Raw genomic sequence first — 13,800 nt, forward strand, 5'->3', positions numbered from 1 at the left:
TATACACATTTTGTATCTATGGCAGTTGTTCTGCTATTAAATTTTACTGGAATTATGTGAGGTGTAATCATCGTGGAGACTGAGGCAAAGATAACTTCTTGTGAATTTGTAATTATTTCAAAATAATAAAAAATGAGCAAAAGATTTGAACAGATGCTTCATAAGGGAAGAAACATGGATGGCAATAAGCAAACAAAATGTGCTCATCATCATTGGTCATTGGGGAAATATAAATTTACAGTGAGTGCGTGCATGGTAAGTAGGCTACCTCCATTCATCCACTAAAATAGCTTTGAAACTGACAGTTCCAAGTGTCAGTGAAGGTGACGGTGTAATTCAAACTTATTCCTGGTGTGAAAGCATACATAGAGATGCTATATAGTCTTAAAATCTCAACCTTGGGTTTTTACTGAAAAGAAATGAAAACACGTCCATACTAAGACCTGCCTGTGATGTTTATAGTAGCTTTACTTAGAACCTCCACTGAGTTTTAAGTTGGATGTTTGAAACAATATTGAATTAATCCATTAACTGCTACTTCTCTATTTTCTTATTCCTCTTTCTTTTCTTCCTTTTCCTTTTGTCTTTATTTCTTCCCTCTCATCCCTCTAGTTTTCATTTAGAGTAGCAGATTCCTTCCTGGAAAACATTTAGATAAGCAAAATATGTTTGATGCAAAATACAATTAAAGATGTTGTCATCTGATGGGATTCTGGCTATTTCTATAGAAGCCTCACGGACTGGTATTGTCTTATTGATAACACAGTGTTCTGAGTCTAGCCCACAGCTTCATAGGCTCAGAAGCCTGACTTGACAGGATGATAATCAAATCCATCCTTAGGGTCAGACTCGAGATTGACCAAAACAGAAAGACTGAAGGATAGTCAAAATGCAAATTTATAAATATACTAAAAACATACCATTTAAACAGATTGTAATGTTTTCTTTGACAAATGGGAAGGAAACTTGGTGAACATGGGAATGAGAACAAGCATAATTGATGCAAATTGAATGTTTGAGATCTATCTGGCTGGTAAGATTCATAGTTGGGCCACAGCAGTCTGTCATAGCATGGAGAGCAGAAATTTCTTTTTCCTTGGACACACAGCATATACTTAGCTGTGAGGCTGTCCCTTCATTATTTAATTTACTTACTAATTTCTCTTCTGATGAATTCCTTCTGTCTTCTGATGATAGTTAAACCCTTACATTTTACATTGATCCACAGAACTGGCATCAGATGCTCAAAATGTAGCTCAGAATCTACCAAACAAAAATTATTTTGGAATCAAAGGTATGGATTTAAAAAAAAATTCCTTAGTTAATATTCTTATACACTTCTTTTAAATAACTTCCATTTTTCTCAAGGCTAGCTAATAAAAATTCATCAGGTGAATGTTTGTAAACTATTTCTACAATTCCTTGATAAAATAATTATCAGCTTTTGATAATGAAAGTGTTTTTCACACTGGCCTCTTGGGCAGTGCAGAGTTTGGATCATTGTTGCTCCTTTTCCTGTAAGTCTGCCTTATTTGTGTTTTTGATAGAGGACTAACATCAAGTTAAACTGAACACAAAGCATACATTTCAGATTATTGTTTTAAGCTGAAAACGAATGTCATTGAATTTTTCTCATAGTTTGAGGTGAAGCTCTGTAGGTCTACAATGGGGGATAAAGTCTTCCTGTGAAAATTTTAACATTCCATAGTAAGATTAGGACCTGACTCTGTAGTCTTCTCTATCTAGTGTCGTGTAGTTTTTACAGCCCGTGTATCTAGGGTGGATCACTGCAACAGTTTGGCCCTGGCTGCTGATACGGGCATTCCTCTCTGTTGCCAGACATAACACCTTACCATGTAGGATGTCTGCCTACAACTTCATTCATTGTCTTCTGCCTGCTTTTGAATATACTCAGCTTCTCATCCTCTTCTGCATGGCTTAGTTTGTGTTTTAATTATTTTCATAATACTTCTAAAATGGTAGGCCAGTCTCTTTAATATCATATATAAGAATGTGTGTTTTAAATTATTAGTTACTGAATTGTACACTTATATTGTTTTTTTTGGGGAAAAAAAGCATATTCTGAACTTAAGGTTAATTTTAATATATTTTAGTTCTTTGTAATTTCTCATCACCGTTTCTCTCTCCTGGAATATCCTTTCATTATATATCTGGTTATTCAGCCTTCAGGATTTTTGCTGTGATTCATCTTCCCCATAAACTTTCGGTTAGCATTCTAGCTTTCCTTAACTTTTGTGTCCTGCAGGTTTCCAGTGTATTAATCAGATTCATGTAATTTATCATTCACATCACTCACTAAATTTTTAATGGTCTTTTCAGTGAGATATTTGATATCTAGCATCAATGCTTTATGTGTAGGCTTTTAACCCAGTATTATTTGGTTGCTGACTGATGATGAAGGAGATCCTAAGAACAATTCCATCATACATTGTTTCCTATTATAATCTTAATTGCTTTGAAGGTGAAAGTTTTATGAATGATTTTTGAGGCAGAGTGTTCCTAAATCTCCTTAGATTGAGCCTCAGTTTTTTGTAGAGTTTGCAGTCTTTGGAGTGTTGTCTCCTGTGATGAATGTGACAGCATGAATTTGGGGTAGGTGGGATGGAGGTGGCACCGAGAACATTATGTACTGACCAGCTTCAAAACTAGCCCACTTTGTGAACTTTTTTTTAACATAAATTTATTTATTTTAATTGGAGGCTAATTACTTTATAATATTGTATTGATTTTGCCATACATTGATACGAATCTGCCACGAGTGAACATGTGTTCCCCATCCTGAACCCCCCTCCCATCTCCCTCCCCATACCATCCTTCTGGGTCATCCCAGTGAACTTTTAAAATATACATGTACTGAGACAAAAATCTGGCAGGAAATACATTAGAAGGTTGGAGATTTATGTGTTAGTACTTAAGAAAGGCACTAGTTAGTACTTAAGAAACCATGATGATAGTGAAATGTAGGTGGATAGCTTGCCTTGGATCCCTTTAACTTCATGTAAAGCATGCTCTAGAGATGTAAGTTCTGGTACTGATTTCCCCTTAGGACTAATTGTACCTTGTGTTTTTTAACTTAAGCTATTACATCTTTCTGCTTTTGTTTATGAAAATATTTTAATTCAAAGAGATGTTTTAGGGACACAGAAATTGATACTTGCTTTGTGACATTTCTGGAGAAATTATGGAAACCATTTAAAGATAGGATAAATTAGCCAAAGCAGTGGATCAGATTATCATTTCAAATATTAAAACATTCCTCTATCAAGTTTTACTATTATTACAAGGGTGCCTGCAATCGAGAGGGACAGAAGAGTAGGGAGTGCTTTCCTGTAATGCATGTGCCCCATGACCCACAGTATTGGTGTGATGTGTGTGGGTTTCTCTCACACCAGGGAATGTGTTCGTGTTTGAAACATCTCCCTTTTTATAGCCACAAAATAGCATTTTGGGGGTAATATTTTATAAGAAGTCATGTTCCATAAATCCATAGATTCTACTTTTGTTTGCCATAATCAGTCTGGAATTAGGGACATGCTGTTGAAAGCCTTCCACAGAGAAGGCCTCCTTTCTTAGGTTTACAGCATCAGTTTAGTTAATAGGTTACTGACCTGATTCCAAGGTAGTTAGATCTGTTCATCTGCCCTTTTTTCCCAGGGGTGTGCCCTTCCTCTTCCCACACACAAACCTCACTGCAGGTCAGATGCTCAGTTATTTCTTCTATTGAAGGAACTGAAAACATTCACACTCCTGCTCCCTGATGGTGGTTATAGTCAGTATCTTGGTGTGTTTCCTTTTAAAACTGTTTTATCTGGATATGTGTTTGTACATATGTTTTAAAATAATGGGAATGGACACAGCATCACTAAGCACTAATATCAGCATATCTGAATTCATATACTTTTCTTCAAAGTACTTAATTGTTTTCTATATAGCAGATTATTCTGTAAGAACTGTGTGAACACATTTTCTGCACCTACTTATCAGGGGTATAGCAACAGACTTTATATGAACAGGACCAATGCTCAGCTTTGCTGGAGAACTGTTAGGAAATGATACAGTGGAGCTAATAAACACTTCTCTAAATCTGATAATCTGCCTGAAATGAGGGCCCAAAGCAGAGCTGCCTTATATTGAATTGTATTCTTTTTTAAATAATGTATCATAAGGATCTCCTTGTTAAATATATTTATTTTGCTGTGCCATACTTTCTTAAGGCAGTGGATATTATCCAAAAGCAATTTGAGACATGGTTTGTGTGTGTGTGTTTAGTACTTAGCCAAGCTGCATTTGAAAACATGACTGATTTTCTTGAGACAGGTTAAGAACCTCATATTTCTTGGATTGTAAACTGTATTGCTAATGAGATACGTGATATATCTTGTGCTGTACACAATGGAGAATCATTTGGAATCAGACCTTATTTGACTTTGTGGTGTAAACTGTGATTGTCAACAGGGGCCTGGAAGAATTCTGTGGAAGAGTGGACAGCGGAAGACTGGACGGAAGATGTAAGTGTTTAGCATCAGATGTGACTATCTTTCTTTTGGATTTTGGCGGGAACACATGTACTTTTGAGGAAAGCTCGAGATATCTTATGAATATTCTAAGCTCCCTTTCAGACTTCTATGGTTAATTTTTTTTTTTTTTAAGCAGATGATTCTCAGAAAGATGTTGGTGTTTCCAGATTTTTGAGAAACTTGGTTTTAAAGCATCTATTTAAAGATGACCAGGCATTAAATAGGAGCGACGTCATTTTTTCACTATCTTTGTTTTATTTGGCCCAGTAACCAGCTGATGCTATTACCCTGGCCTGTGAATGATTATTTACTCATTATAACCTTTTTATTGAAGAAGAGAGTCTATGTTTTAGGTTTACAGTTGAAATTAACCTCAATAAATCATTCTGGTTCTAGGGCCAAGCAATTCCCCTTTCAACTAGACTGGCTCTTTGTGTATTCACTTATTCCACAGACATTTTTGAGTATACTGTACTAGCTTCTTGGTATTAGTAGTATTGATCTTTAAGTTCTGTGTTCAGCATGCTGCTGCTGCTGCTAAGTCGCTTCAGTCCTGTCTGACTCTGTGTGACCCCATAGACGGCAGCCCACCAGGCTCCCCCGTCCCTGGGATTCTCCAGGCAAGAACACTGAAGTGGGTTGCCATTTCCTTCTCCAGTGCATGAAAATGAAAAGTGAAAGGGAAGTCACTGAGTGGTGTCCGACTCTCAGCGACCCCATGGACTGCAGCCTACCAGGCTCCTCCGTCCATGGGATTTTCCAGGCAAGAGTACTGGAGTGGGGTGCCATTGCCTTCTCCATAAGATACTCTTAACTATTTTTCTGTTTAACTCGTAAGGTCCAGAACAGAAGTATGTACATGTTAGAGAGTTACAGCTGACTCTGCGTGGGAGAGAATAAAAGGTTTACAAGTACTGACCTTCAAAATTGCATAACATGACCCAGAGTTTGGGATTTTATTTTTCTTTTTGAGATTATCCTCCCTCCCCCCATTTGTACTTACATTTTAAAAAAAAAGATACAAAACTGCACTTGAGCTTTCTTTTATCACTATTTTATCTGACTTATTAGGGAGTAAGCTGGATAGGGTGTAAGAAAGGAGAAGGATATACTGCTTTGTAACTTCAGAGACTTAGGGTTTTTTATTTACTTATCCCACATACTAACCATAAGACCTTGGGGTATGATGTCACCAGATTTTCTGTTAACCTGTAATCTGAGGAGAGTGGACAAGATGGGTGGGTAATAGAGTCAGTGGAGGGATGGTACCAGTGATAAGAGGAAGTCAGAGTGAGTAACCTGTGGGCACCATACCTTATTTCAAACAGATCTGTCCTAGTTTTACATGTTTTATGTTACTAGAATTTTTGCTAAGAGTTTGTTGGGAGGAAAAAAAGGCTTCCAGAGCTAAAAGCTTTGTCTGGGGCAGCAGGCAGGATAGAAAGCCAGCCAGCTATCAGAGGGTGGATGACTTGTATTCATATTCTAGCTGGGTTGACCTGTTGACCTTAGGTGAGGCATCTTTACTTACCTTTCTGAGCCTCCTATTTTTCATCCCTAAAATGATTATCATAATAACCATCCTGCCTAACTGATGGGGTTTTTCTGTGCTTCAGGTGAGGTCTTAAGATGTAAGTCACCTAATAAGCAGTTCAAATGCACACACATATAGGTAGTAATACTCTGCTGTGTAGGCTGTGTTGTATCACAATAGAATTACTGAAAAGAATTACAGTAGGGAATTTAGACATCTTTTTTAAAATTTTCCCCCCAAACTTTAAACTTTTTATTTTCTGTTGGGGTATATAGCCAATTAACAGTATTGTCGTGGTTTCAGGTGAACAGTGAAGAGACTTGGCCATACATATACATATATCCATTCTCTCCCAAACCCCCTTCCCATCCAGGCTAGGATGTATCATTGATCAGAGTTCCATGTGCTATACAATAGTGGACATCTTCTTTTCCAGGAAATACCAAAATTACTTAAAAGTTTCTGACATTTACAAAGTGATAGTGATTGAATGGTGAGTAATCTAAAATGCAGATCCCGAGTTCCTTCTAGAGCTTAGGAGGAGAAGACAATGCAAGTTTTCTGTTCTCTAGCGGATAAGATAGGATTTCAGTGATAAATGTATAATAGTTCTTATTTACCTTGAACTTAATATTTTATATTTTAAGGCTTTAGATCTTCTGTTATTACTTTTAATAGAATTACTCCTTAATTGCTTCTTTCTCTTAATTTAATTCATAAGATTCTTTAGCAAAAATAGATTCTGTGGAATTCTTAAGATACTATCTTGAAATAGAGTGCAGTGCATAGTATAAGGCTTTCTTGTTGAAACAGTGTAATGAATTTAGCACTTTTTGTTTTTATGGAAAGTGAACACCTAACTGCCTACTCTGCCCCTGCCTTAATATTAATGTCTGAGGAAGTCTGATTTTAAGTCTGAGGCACTTAGCATTGTTAAGAATAGCATTTTCATTAGTTTTCAACATTGTCATTAGATCAACAGTATTAACGTTTACAAGACTGTGCCCCATTTTGAAAATATAAGTCTGACTTTCAGCAGTGTCAGTTGAGGTTTCAAGAAATTGTATCCTGTGTGCCTTAAAACAATATGCATGAATCTCAAAATGATTATGTTCAGTGAAAAAAAAACCACAAAAAAGATTGTATGTTTAAAAATTCCACTTAAAATTCTGGAAAATACAGCTTAAGCTATAATGACAGAAAACACACCTATGGTTGTCTGGGGACAAAAGTGAGTACTCAAGGAATTGATTACACAGGGACAGGAGCGAACTTTTGGGGTAATAGATATTGTCTTGATTTTGTGATGGCGTATATATATGACATACCTTATTTAGTTATTCAGTTTGAATATTCAGTTTATTATTTGTGTTACACCTCAATAATATTTTGATAAAAGCAGTAAGGAAATCTGTGACTAGTAAATCTATTACTAATAAAGAAAATACTAAAGCCACCTGTCTTTAGGAAAAGAGAATGTCAGTAATTTACCTTTTCAAACTTTTCCTACTCCTTTCTGGTGTTATAGTAACATTAGTGGTAGTTTTTATAGGAGTTCTCATTTAGTATAATGTGAAGTAGAATAGTGAGACTGGGACTTAAATTATGATCTGACTTTACTTCACTTTCTTGTTTCCCTGATGTGGAATCCTTATTGTGGAATTATCCATCTAAAATTATCTTCACCTTAAGAAAATTACATGGCCATGATCACTTGTTTATTTCTTTTCCTTTAGACTGCCTTTTGGGTGAACTAGGAGAAGAGTACTGATGACTAAAAATTATCAGGAATTTGTTACATTGTTTGGTTTTATATTATGTAAAATAAGATTAAAATGTTTTTAATCCTTTCGTTACAGCTTTCTGAAACAAAGGTCTTCACTTCCTCATCTGTTCCAGCAGAGAATCATGTCACACCTGGGCAAAGGTAAGTGCTTTTCCCCACCTTTTTTAATTCAGAGCAGAATTAAAATTTCTTGCTGTAGGAGAGTGGTTTTCTTCTTCAGATCTCTCTATTTTTTACCCTTTTCTTGAATCTCTTTCTGTTTTTCTCTTTTCTATCTAAGACTTTTGTTTTATCCCTTATCTGGTGAGCTGACAGAGCCTCCATCATTTCCTAATTTGTTGTGTCTGCTGATGAATTAAAATAGCAGTTATGGGGTTCCCAGGTGGCTCAGACGATAAAGAATTGCCTGCCACTGCAGGAGGCGTCAGTTTGACCCCTGGGCTGGGAAGATGCCCTGAATTAGGAGGTGGCAACCCACTCCAGTATTCTTGCCTGGAAAATTCCATGGACAGAGGAGCCTAGTGGGCTACAGTCCAGAGGGGTTGCAGAGAGTCAACGTGACTGAGCACGTGGTCACACACATGGCAGCGATAACGTTAAATCTAACAGTTTATTTTTTACTTTCGTAAACATTTTTTTTGACAGATAAATGTAATAGAAATCTCTTTTGGTTTCTTCATATAATGCCGTTTATTTAGATCTTAGGATAGTGCAAAGTTCTCATTTTATATGGGTTCTAATAGTTTTTATCTACTAATTTCATAGATTACAGCTAAAGAGGAGCTTTTGGGATGATAGAAACATTGTTAGAATGTGTGCAGAATTGAATTATTGAAGAGTATTTATTTACATTTTCGGGTTTACAATAACTTTTAACCTTTGATTATGGTTTCAAAAAGTAGTGATCTAGAAGGATGAGAGCGTTGATATATATGATACCTGAGCATTGAAGGCAATTTTGAACCTAATATGCTCAGTCTCTTGCTAAATGAGGTGGTGATAGACTTCATTACAGGGAAATAAAAATCAAAGGTTATGTCTTGCAATATATTATTTTGTGACTTGCTCAGAATTTTTCCTTAAATGGATGTATCTTCTTCGTTGTATTTAGTATTTGATGAATTGCATAGCATCATTTTCATTTAAAAAATAAATGGACCTTTTAAGGCTTATTTTTCCAACAGTAGTGCTGCAGTGTTCTTCATATATATATTTCATCAATTGTTTGGAATAGAACTTCTGGTTTTTGTAGTTAAGGAACTTTTGAAATGGGTCATATATAAGATAACTATCATGAATTTGTATCCCTGGAATTAGGTTATCATAAGCTAGAACATTCCTTGGGGTCCATAATACTGGATCCCATAACTGTTTCTCAGTTACGGGGACATGAGAGTGGGCAGTGTGTAAGGAGAGGAACTCAAGCCTAGGAACTTGGCTGTATATCACGAGTGAGTTTTGAATTATTTGACCTTCCAGAATCTGCCTCATTGGCATGGTGAGTTTCCCTTAGGAGAACTGCTTGGGAACTGCCCTTTAAAAGGATTTAATGGAGCAGATTACCATGTTAGGTCATTCTGTGGAGAAATTAGTAGCTCATTCTCATGTCAAGAAATATATTATCTGAAAGATCATTTCTTCCTCATGCTTTCAGGTTTTAAGGCCATGATTCTGAACTTGGAATCTCAGTCTTCCTAGGGACATTATAAGAAGTCTAATTAACAGAGTATTTGGTAATATGTTGTGCATTTCCCCCCTAAATATTTAAGAGAGAAATTATGAGATTTAGATAAACCTAAATATATCATGGGATAGAACGCAAAACTTATAGGAATATTTATGGTAAATGTCAAAACTGCTTGAATGGTCTAGCACGGCTTTGGTCCTCATTTCTCAAAAATATGGGTTTACTTTCCTTTGGGAAAGTTTAAGAGAGACTGCTTTTAAGTAATGAAGAGGGCCAAATATTCTAAAGGAAACAAGCCAAGAAAACTGTTGAGGTGTACTCCATTGCTCCAGGTTTTCTAATCAGTTGTCATTGTGCCATTTCTGTGGAAACATCTCAGTGTACCTTTCTTTTCTCTTCTCTGCAAAGCCCTAATTGGGTCTCGGTGGCTTGGTGTGCCTTCTTGGTAGGGTAGGCATGTGGGGGGATGATTGATAATCTCCTTTTGCTGCTCTTAAACTCCAGTTTCCAAAGATTTTCCTCCCTGGGATTATTTTTAGCATGAACTTATTTATAGTGATTCATTTCTCAAGTTTATTTTTTGGTAAGATTTGCCTCTGACTCATTCTTTCATTTGCTTTTTGTCTGCTTAGTGTTGATCTGGTAGCCTTGCTCCAGAAGCCTATTCCTCCCAGTCAAGCCCCAGAAGTCAATTCCTTTGAAACTTCTCAACAGCAGAGCTTTGGCCAAGCGCTTGTCTTCACGAACTCTCAGCACAACAATCAGATGGCACCAGGGACTGGCAGCTCTGATGCTGTCAACTCCTATCCGCCTCAGAGTTTGGTAACTCACTTTTCTCTTAGTATGGGATTTTAAGGAATGGTCCCATGAATAAATGTATTCTTAAATGGCACTTGCCTTATCATTATTTTTTTGCATATAAAAATCTCTACACTAGATCTCAGTCCAGAAAACAATGATGTCATAATTTCCAAGCACATATCTGACAGTTCTGTGCAGAATTCAACCACTGAGTTTTCTGGATGAAGATTAAAAAGTACTTCTTATGATTAGTTGAATTATGAATTAGTTCAGTCATAATCAACTTAGGGATCCTTCCAGTAAGAAGGATGATTTTTTTCCTTGGGTCTGTTTCAGAGTCTGTCTCTATACTTAAGATGTTAAATTTTCATTTGTTTTCCAGTTTACTTAAATGCTAATGTTTGTCAGCATTGATTTGCTAATCTGCAAAAGCAGTTATTTCTAGGTCTGCCTAGGTTCTTAAATTTTTAGCATTTTGGTTTTGTTATTCCAAACAGTTGTATAGTAGAGGCCCTTAAAAATTGAATATGCTTTTATTGGAACAGTGTCATCTGCTGCTGCATATATGACTTTGGCTTCTGGAACAGTTCAGCTCCCGGGTCTTAACTAGTGATCCAGTGGTTAAGGCTCTGTCCTTCCACTGCAGGGGTGAGAGTTAAGGGAACTAAGATACCTCATAGTTTGTAGCATAGACAAAAAAAGAGAACTAACTTCTGTCAGAGAAAAGCTCAGGAATTGTTAGTGAAGCAAATGAAGATAGGTGATGGGAGTAAAAAGCTTAGAGCGTAGAATGTGAAAGAATGTAGCTGCAGAATGGTAAACTCAGGTCTCCGTCCAAGTGTGGGCTATTCTGAGTTGCAAGACTTGAGGTTGAAAGGACTATAGACACAAATCCATAGCTTTCACTAGTGATAAAACTTTGATTCATTCTTTGTTGTGTTTAATCTGAAATCTACAGTTGAAAAATGGCATTTCTTATTAATATGATCTATGATAATCACACACACACACACACACCCCGCCTTGATTCAGAATTCTTTGCTGTTCCCTAAAAATTGGAGCCTTGAATATGAGAACTTCTCATTGTCATCTTCTCTTCTGCATAGTCATGTCATGGCAAGTATAACTAGCTTGGGAACTTGACATTTTTAGCATTGATAGCGTTTGAGAGGGTGTCACTGCTTGAAGACAGACAGACCCAAGACAGACTCTGTTTTGAGAGGGCCCATTAATACCCCTAAGTTTGATTGAACTATCCACTTCCTTTCCTCCATCTGCCAGTGAAACACTGATGTGATGTCCTTGCTGACTTGCTGGAATCATAGGCTACTTGAAAATGTAGGTAGGACATTAGGGTTTTTATTTTAATAGCATCCTTCAGGCATGTTGCTTTTTGTCGCGAGCAACATCTTGAGGAACCAGAGTACAAATTGTTTCACATATGAGAGCAGTGATTCTCAGTGATACTATGCTTTTACTACCATTGGGAAACTCCAGTTATTACTATCTGGCATATTTAGTTATTATAAGATTAAGCCAGATTCTACACAAGACCAGTCAGGATCTTTGGCATTGGGTGCTGAGCATTTGTATGTGTTTATGTGAATGCATGTGCACAAGTGTACCTACCCATAGGCACATTTGTAAACTGTCCCCATTGATTGAAATGTGTAGGTGGAATTGAAGCCCTGTGCTAATAGGTATTACCTAAAGCAAGGTTTTAGTCATTGATGCAGTAATGTCATCATGTTGTGAAACACATAGAAAGTGCGTTACAATTAAATTAGCTGATGCACGATAGGGATTGGGTAAGAAAAGAAGATGCCTTTTTTTGAGCAAGTAGGCTTGAGCTAGGTTTTGATGCATTTATAAGTGACATAAGAGTGGCGTAGTGGGTGGCATGAGCACAGAGTTAGGAGCAGTGGTAAGTAATGTTATCACAGCTGTTTTAATAGAAGCAGATTCTGTGTTTGAAGTAGAGTAATTGCCCACAGCCTGAAGTTTTTTGCTCACATTGGAGAATTTGGATATCTTTAAAAACAACTGGGACAGATAGTCCATGGCTTTGGAAATTGATACCAGAAATAATTGATTCAGCTTTCTAGATCAGGCCTCTTGATGGAATGTAGATCATTTGTATTTTTAACCTTTATGGTGGTTGTGCAGTTATGTTTTGACTTAATCTTTTCAGTAATTTAATGATATTGATAAGTAAAAATGCACTTGACCTGCCACTCTTAGGTTGGCTGGTCATTTGTTCTGGAAGTGTATTTGGTGTACTTGGTCATCAGAACACCTTGAAATAAACACAGCAGTGTTCAGGGCATCTGCTCAGTACACACATATATCCTTGTAATTTAGTGTCTGATTCTGGAATACAAACTGTTAAGTACTGTGATGTGCCTTTAACCTTACAGGATGATCTGATGGCTGATCTCTCTGTGACTAACCCTAGTAAAAACTTCACAAAGTTAAAGATGATTACCGTTCCACACTTAAGAAAATATTGTATTTTGTTTTTCAGCCTTGTCTTTATCATTTACTAATGATATTTCTCTCTACTTTAAAAAAAAGTAATCTGTTTCTAAGCTTAAATGATACCACTTTTTGAATAAAAATAAATTTCTTAAAATCTAAGAAACTTAAAATCTAGGGAAATTCCTCTTCCCTCGAAGCTCTTGTATCAGAAGTAGGAAGGATTGTTAGGTTTATTTAGTCAGATCTTGTTACTTGGTAATATTTTTGTGTAGTATTTATTCAGATGAGTCTTACTAATTCAGAATGTTCTAGGCTATAATTTTTAAAATCCTTGTGAAAATACAATGGCATGTAGAAATTCTGTATTGCTGAGGATTTTTGTTTTTCTTTCCCTTTAAAGTCATCAGTCCTTGGTTCAGGATTTGGAGAGCTTGCCCCTTCAAAAATGGTGAACATCACCAGCTCCCAGATTTTGGACCAGTTGAAAGCTCCGAGTTTGGGCCAGTTTACCACCACCTCAAGTTCACAGCAAAATAGTACGAGTTCTCCCACAACCACTTCTTCTTGGGACCTCAAGCCTCCAGCCTCCCAGTCCTCAGTCCTTAGTCATTTTGGTAAGTGTGCATTTTCTACAGTGGTTTGCCCCTAGTGAGGACATGCCAAACACTGGCAGAGTAGGTTGACTTTTGGACACTAATGTGGATTTGACCAGGCATATTTCTTTCTTTCTTTTTAATTAATTTTTTTGAAGGATAATTGCTTTACAGAATTTTGTTATTTTCTGTCAAACCTCAACATGAATCAGCCATAGGTATACAAATATCCCCTCCGTCTTGAACCTCCTTCCAATCTCCTACCCTATCCCACCCCTCTAGATTGATACAGAGCACCTGTTTGAGTTTCCTGAGCCATACAGCAAATTCCCATTGGCTATCTGTTTTACATATGGTAATGTAAGTTTCCATGTTACTTTTTC

The 13,800-nt window shown here is 36.7% G+C and overlaps 1 protein-coding gene and 1 non-coding gene across 6 annotated transcripts in view; both read left to right on the forward strand.

Moving 5' to 3' along the window:
- Positions 1–13,800, forward strand: part of LOC120860328 (ubiquitin-associated protein 2) — a 113,923-nt gene that overhangs the window by 72,242 nt on the left and 27,881 nt on the right. For 4 of the 5 annotated variants that reach the window (XR_005720298.1, XM_040236126.1, XM_040236125.1 and 1 more), the window contains 5 exons: positions 1,229–1,294; positions 4,477–4,529; positions 7,932–7,999; positions 10,178–10,367; positions 13,225–13,438. Coding sequence is in view for 4 of the 5 variants with exons in the window: in XM_040236126.1 (XP_040092060.1) it covers positions 1,229–1,294; positions 4,477–4,529; positions 7,932–7,999; positions 10,178–10,367; positions 13,225–13,438 (591 nt within the window). In the remaining variant the exon portion in view is untranslated. The remainder of the gene's footprint in view (positions 1–1,228; positions 1,295–4,476; positions 4,530–7,931; positions 8,000–10,177; positions 10,368–13,224; positions 13,439–13,800) is intronic. The other variant, XM_040236127.1, reaches the window with a different exon arrangement.
- LOC120860365 lies at positions 10,489–10,569 on the forward strand. Its single transcript, XR_005720311.1, has one exon. It is a non-coding gene; the product is annotated as a small nucleolar RNA SNORD121A (small nucleolar RNA).

Source organism: Oryx dammah, unplaced genomic scaffold, assembly GCF_014754425.2.
Source record: "Oryx dammah isolate SB20612 unplaced genomic scaffold, SCBI_Odam_1.1 HiC_scaffold_11056, whole genome shotgun sequence".
Taxonomy (NCBI): Eukaryota; Metazoa; Chordata; class Mammalia; order Artiodactyla; family Bovidae; genus Oryx; species Oryx dammah.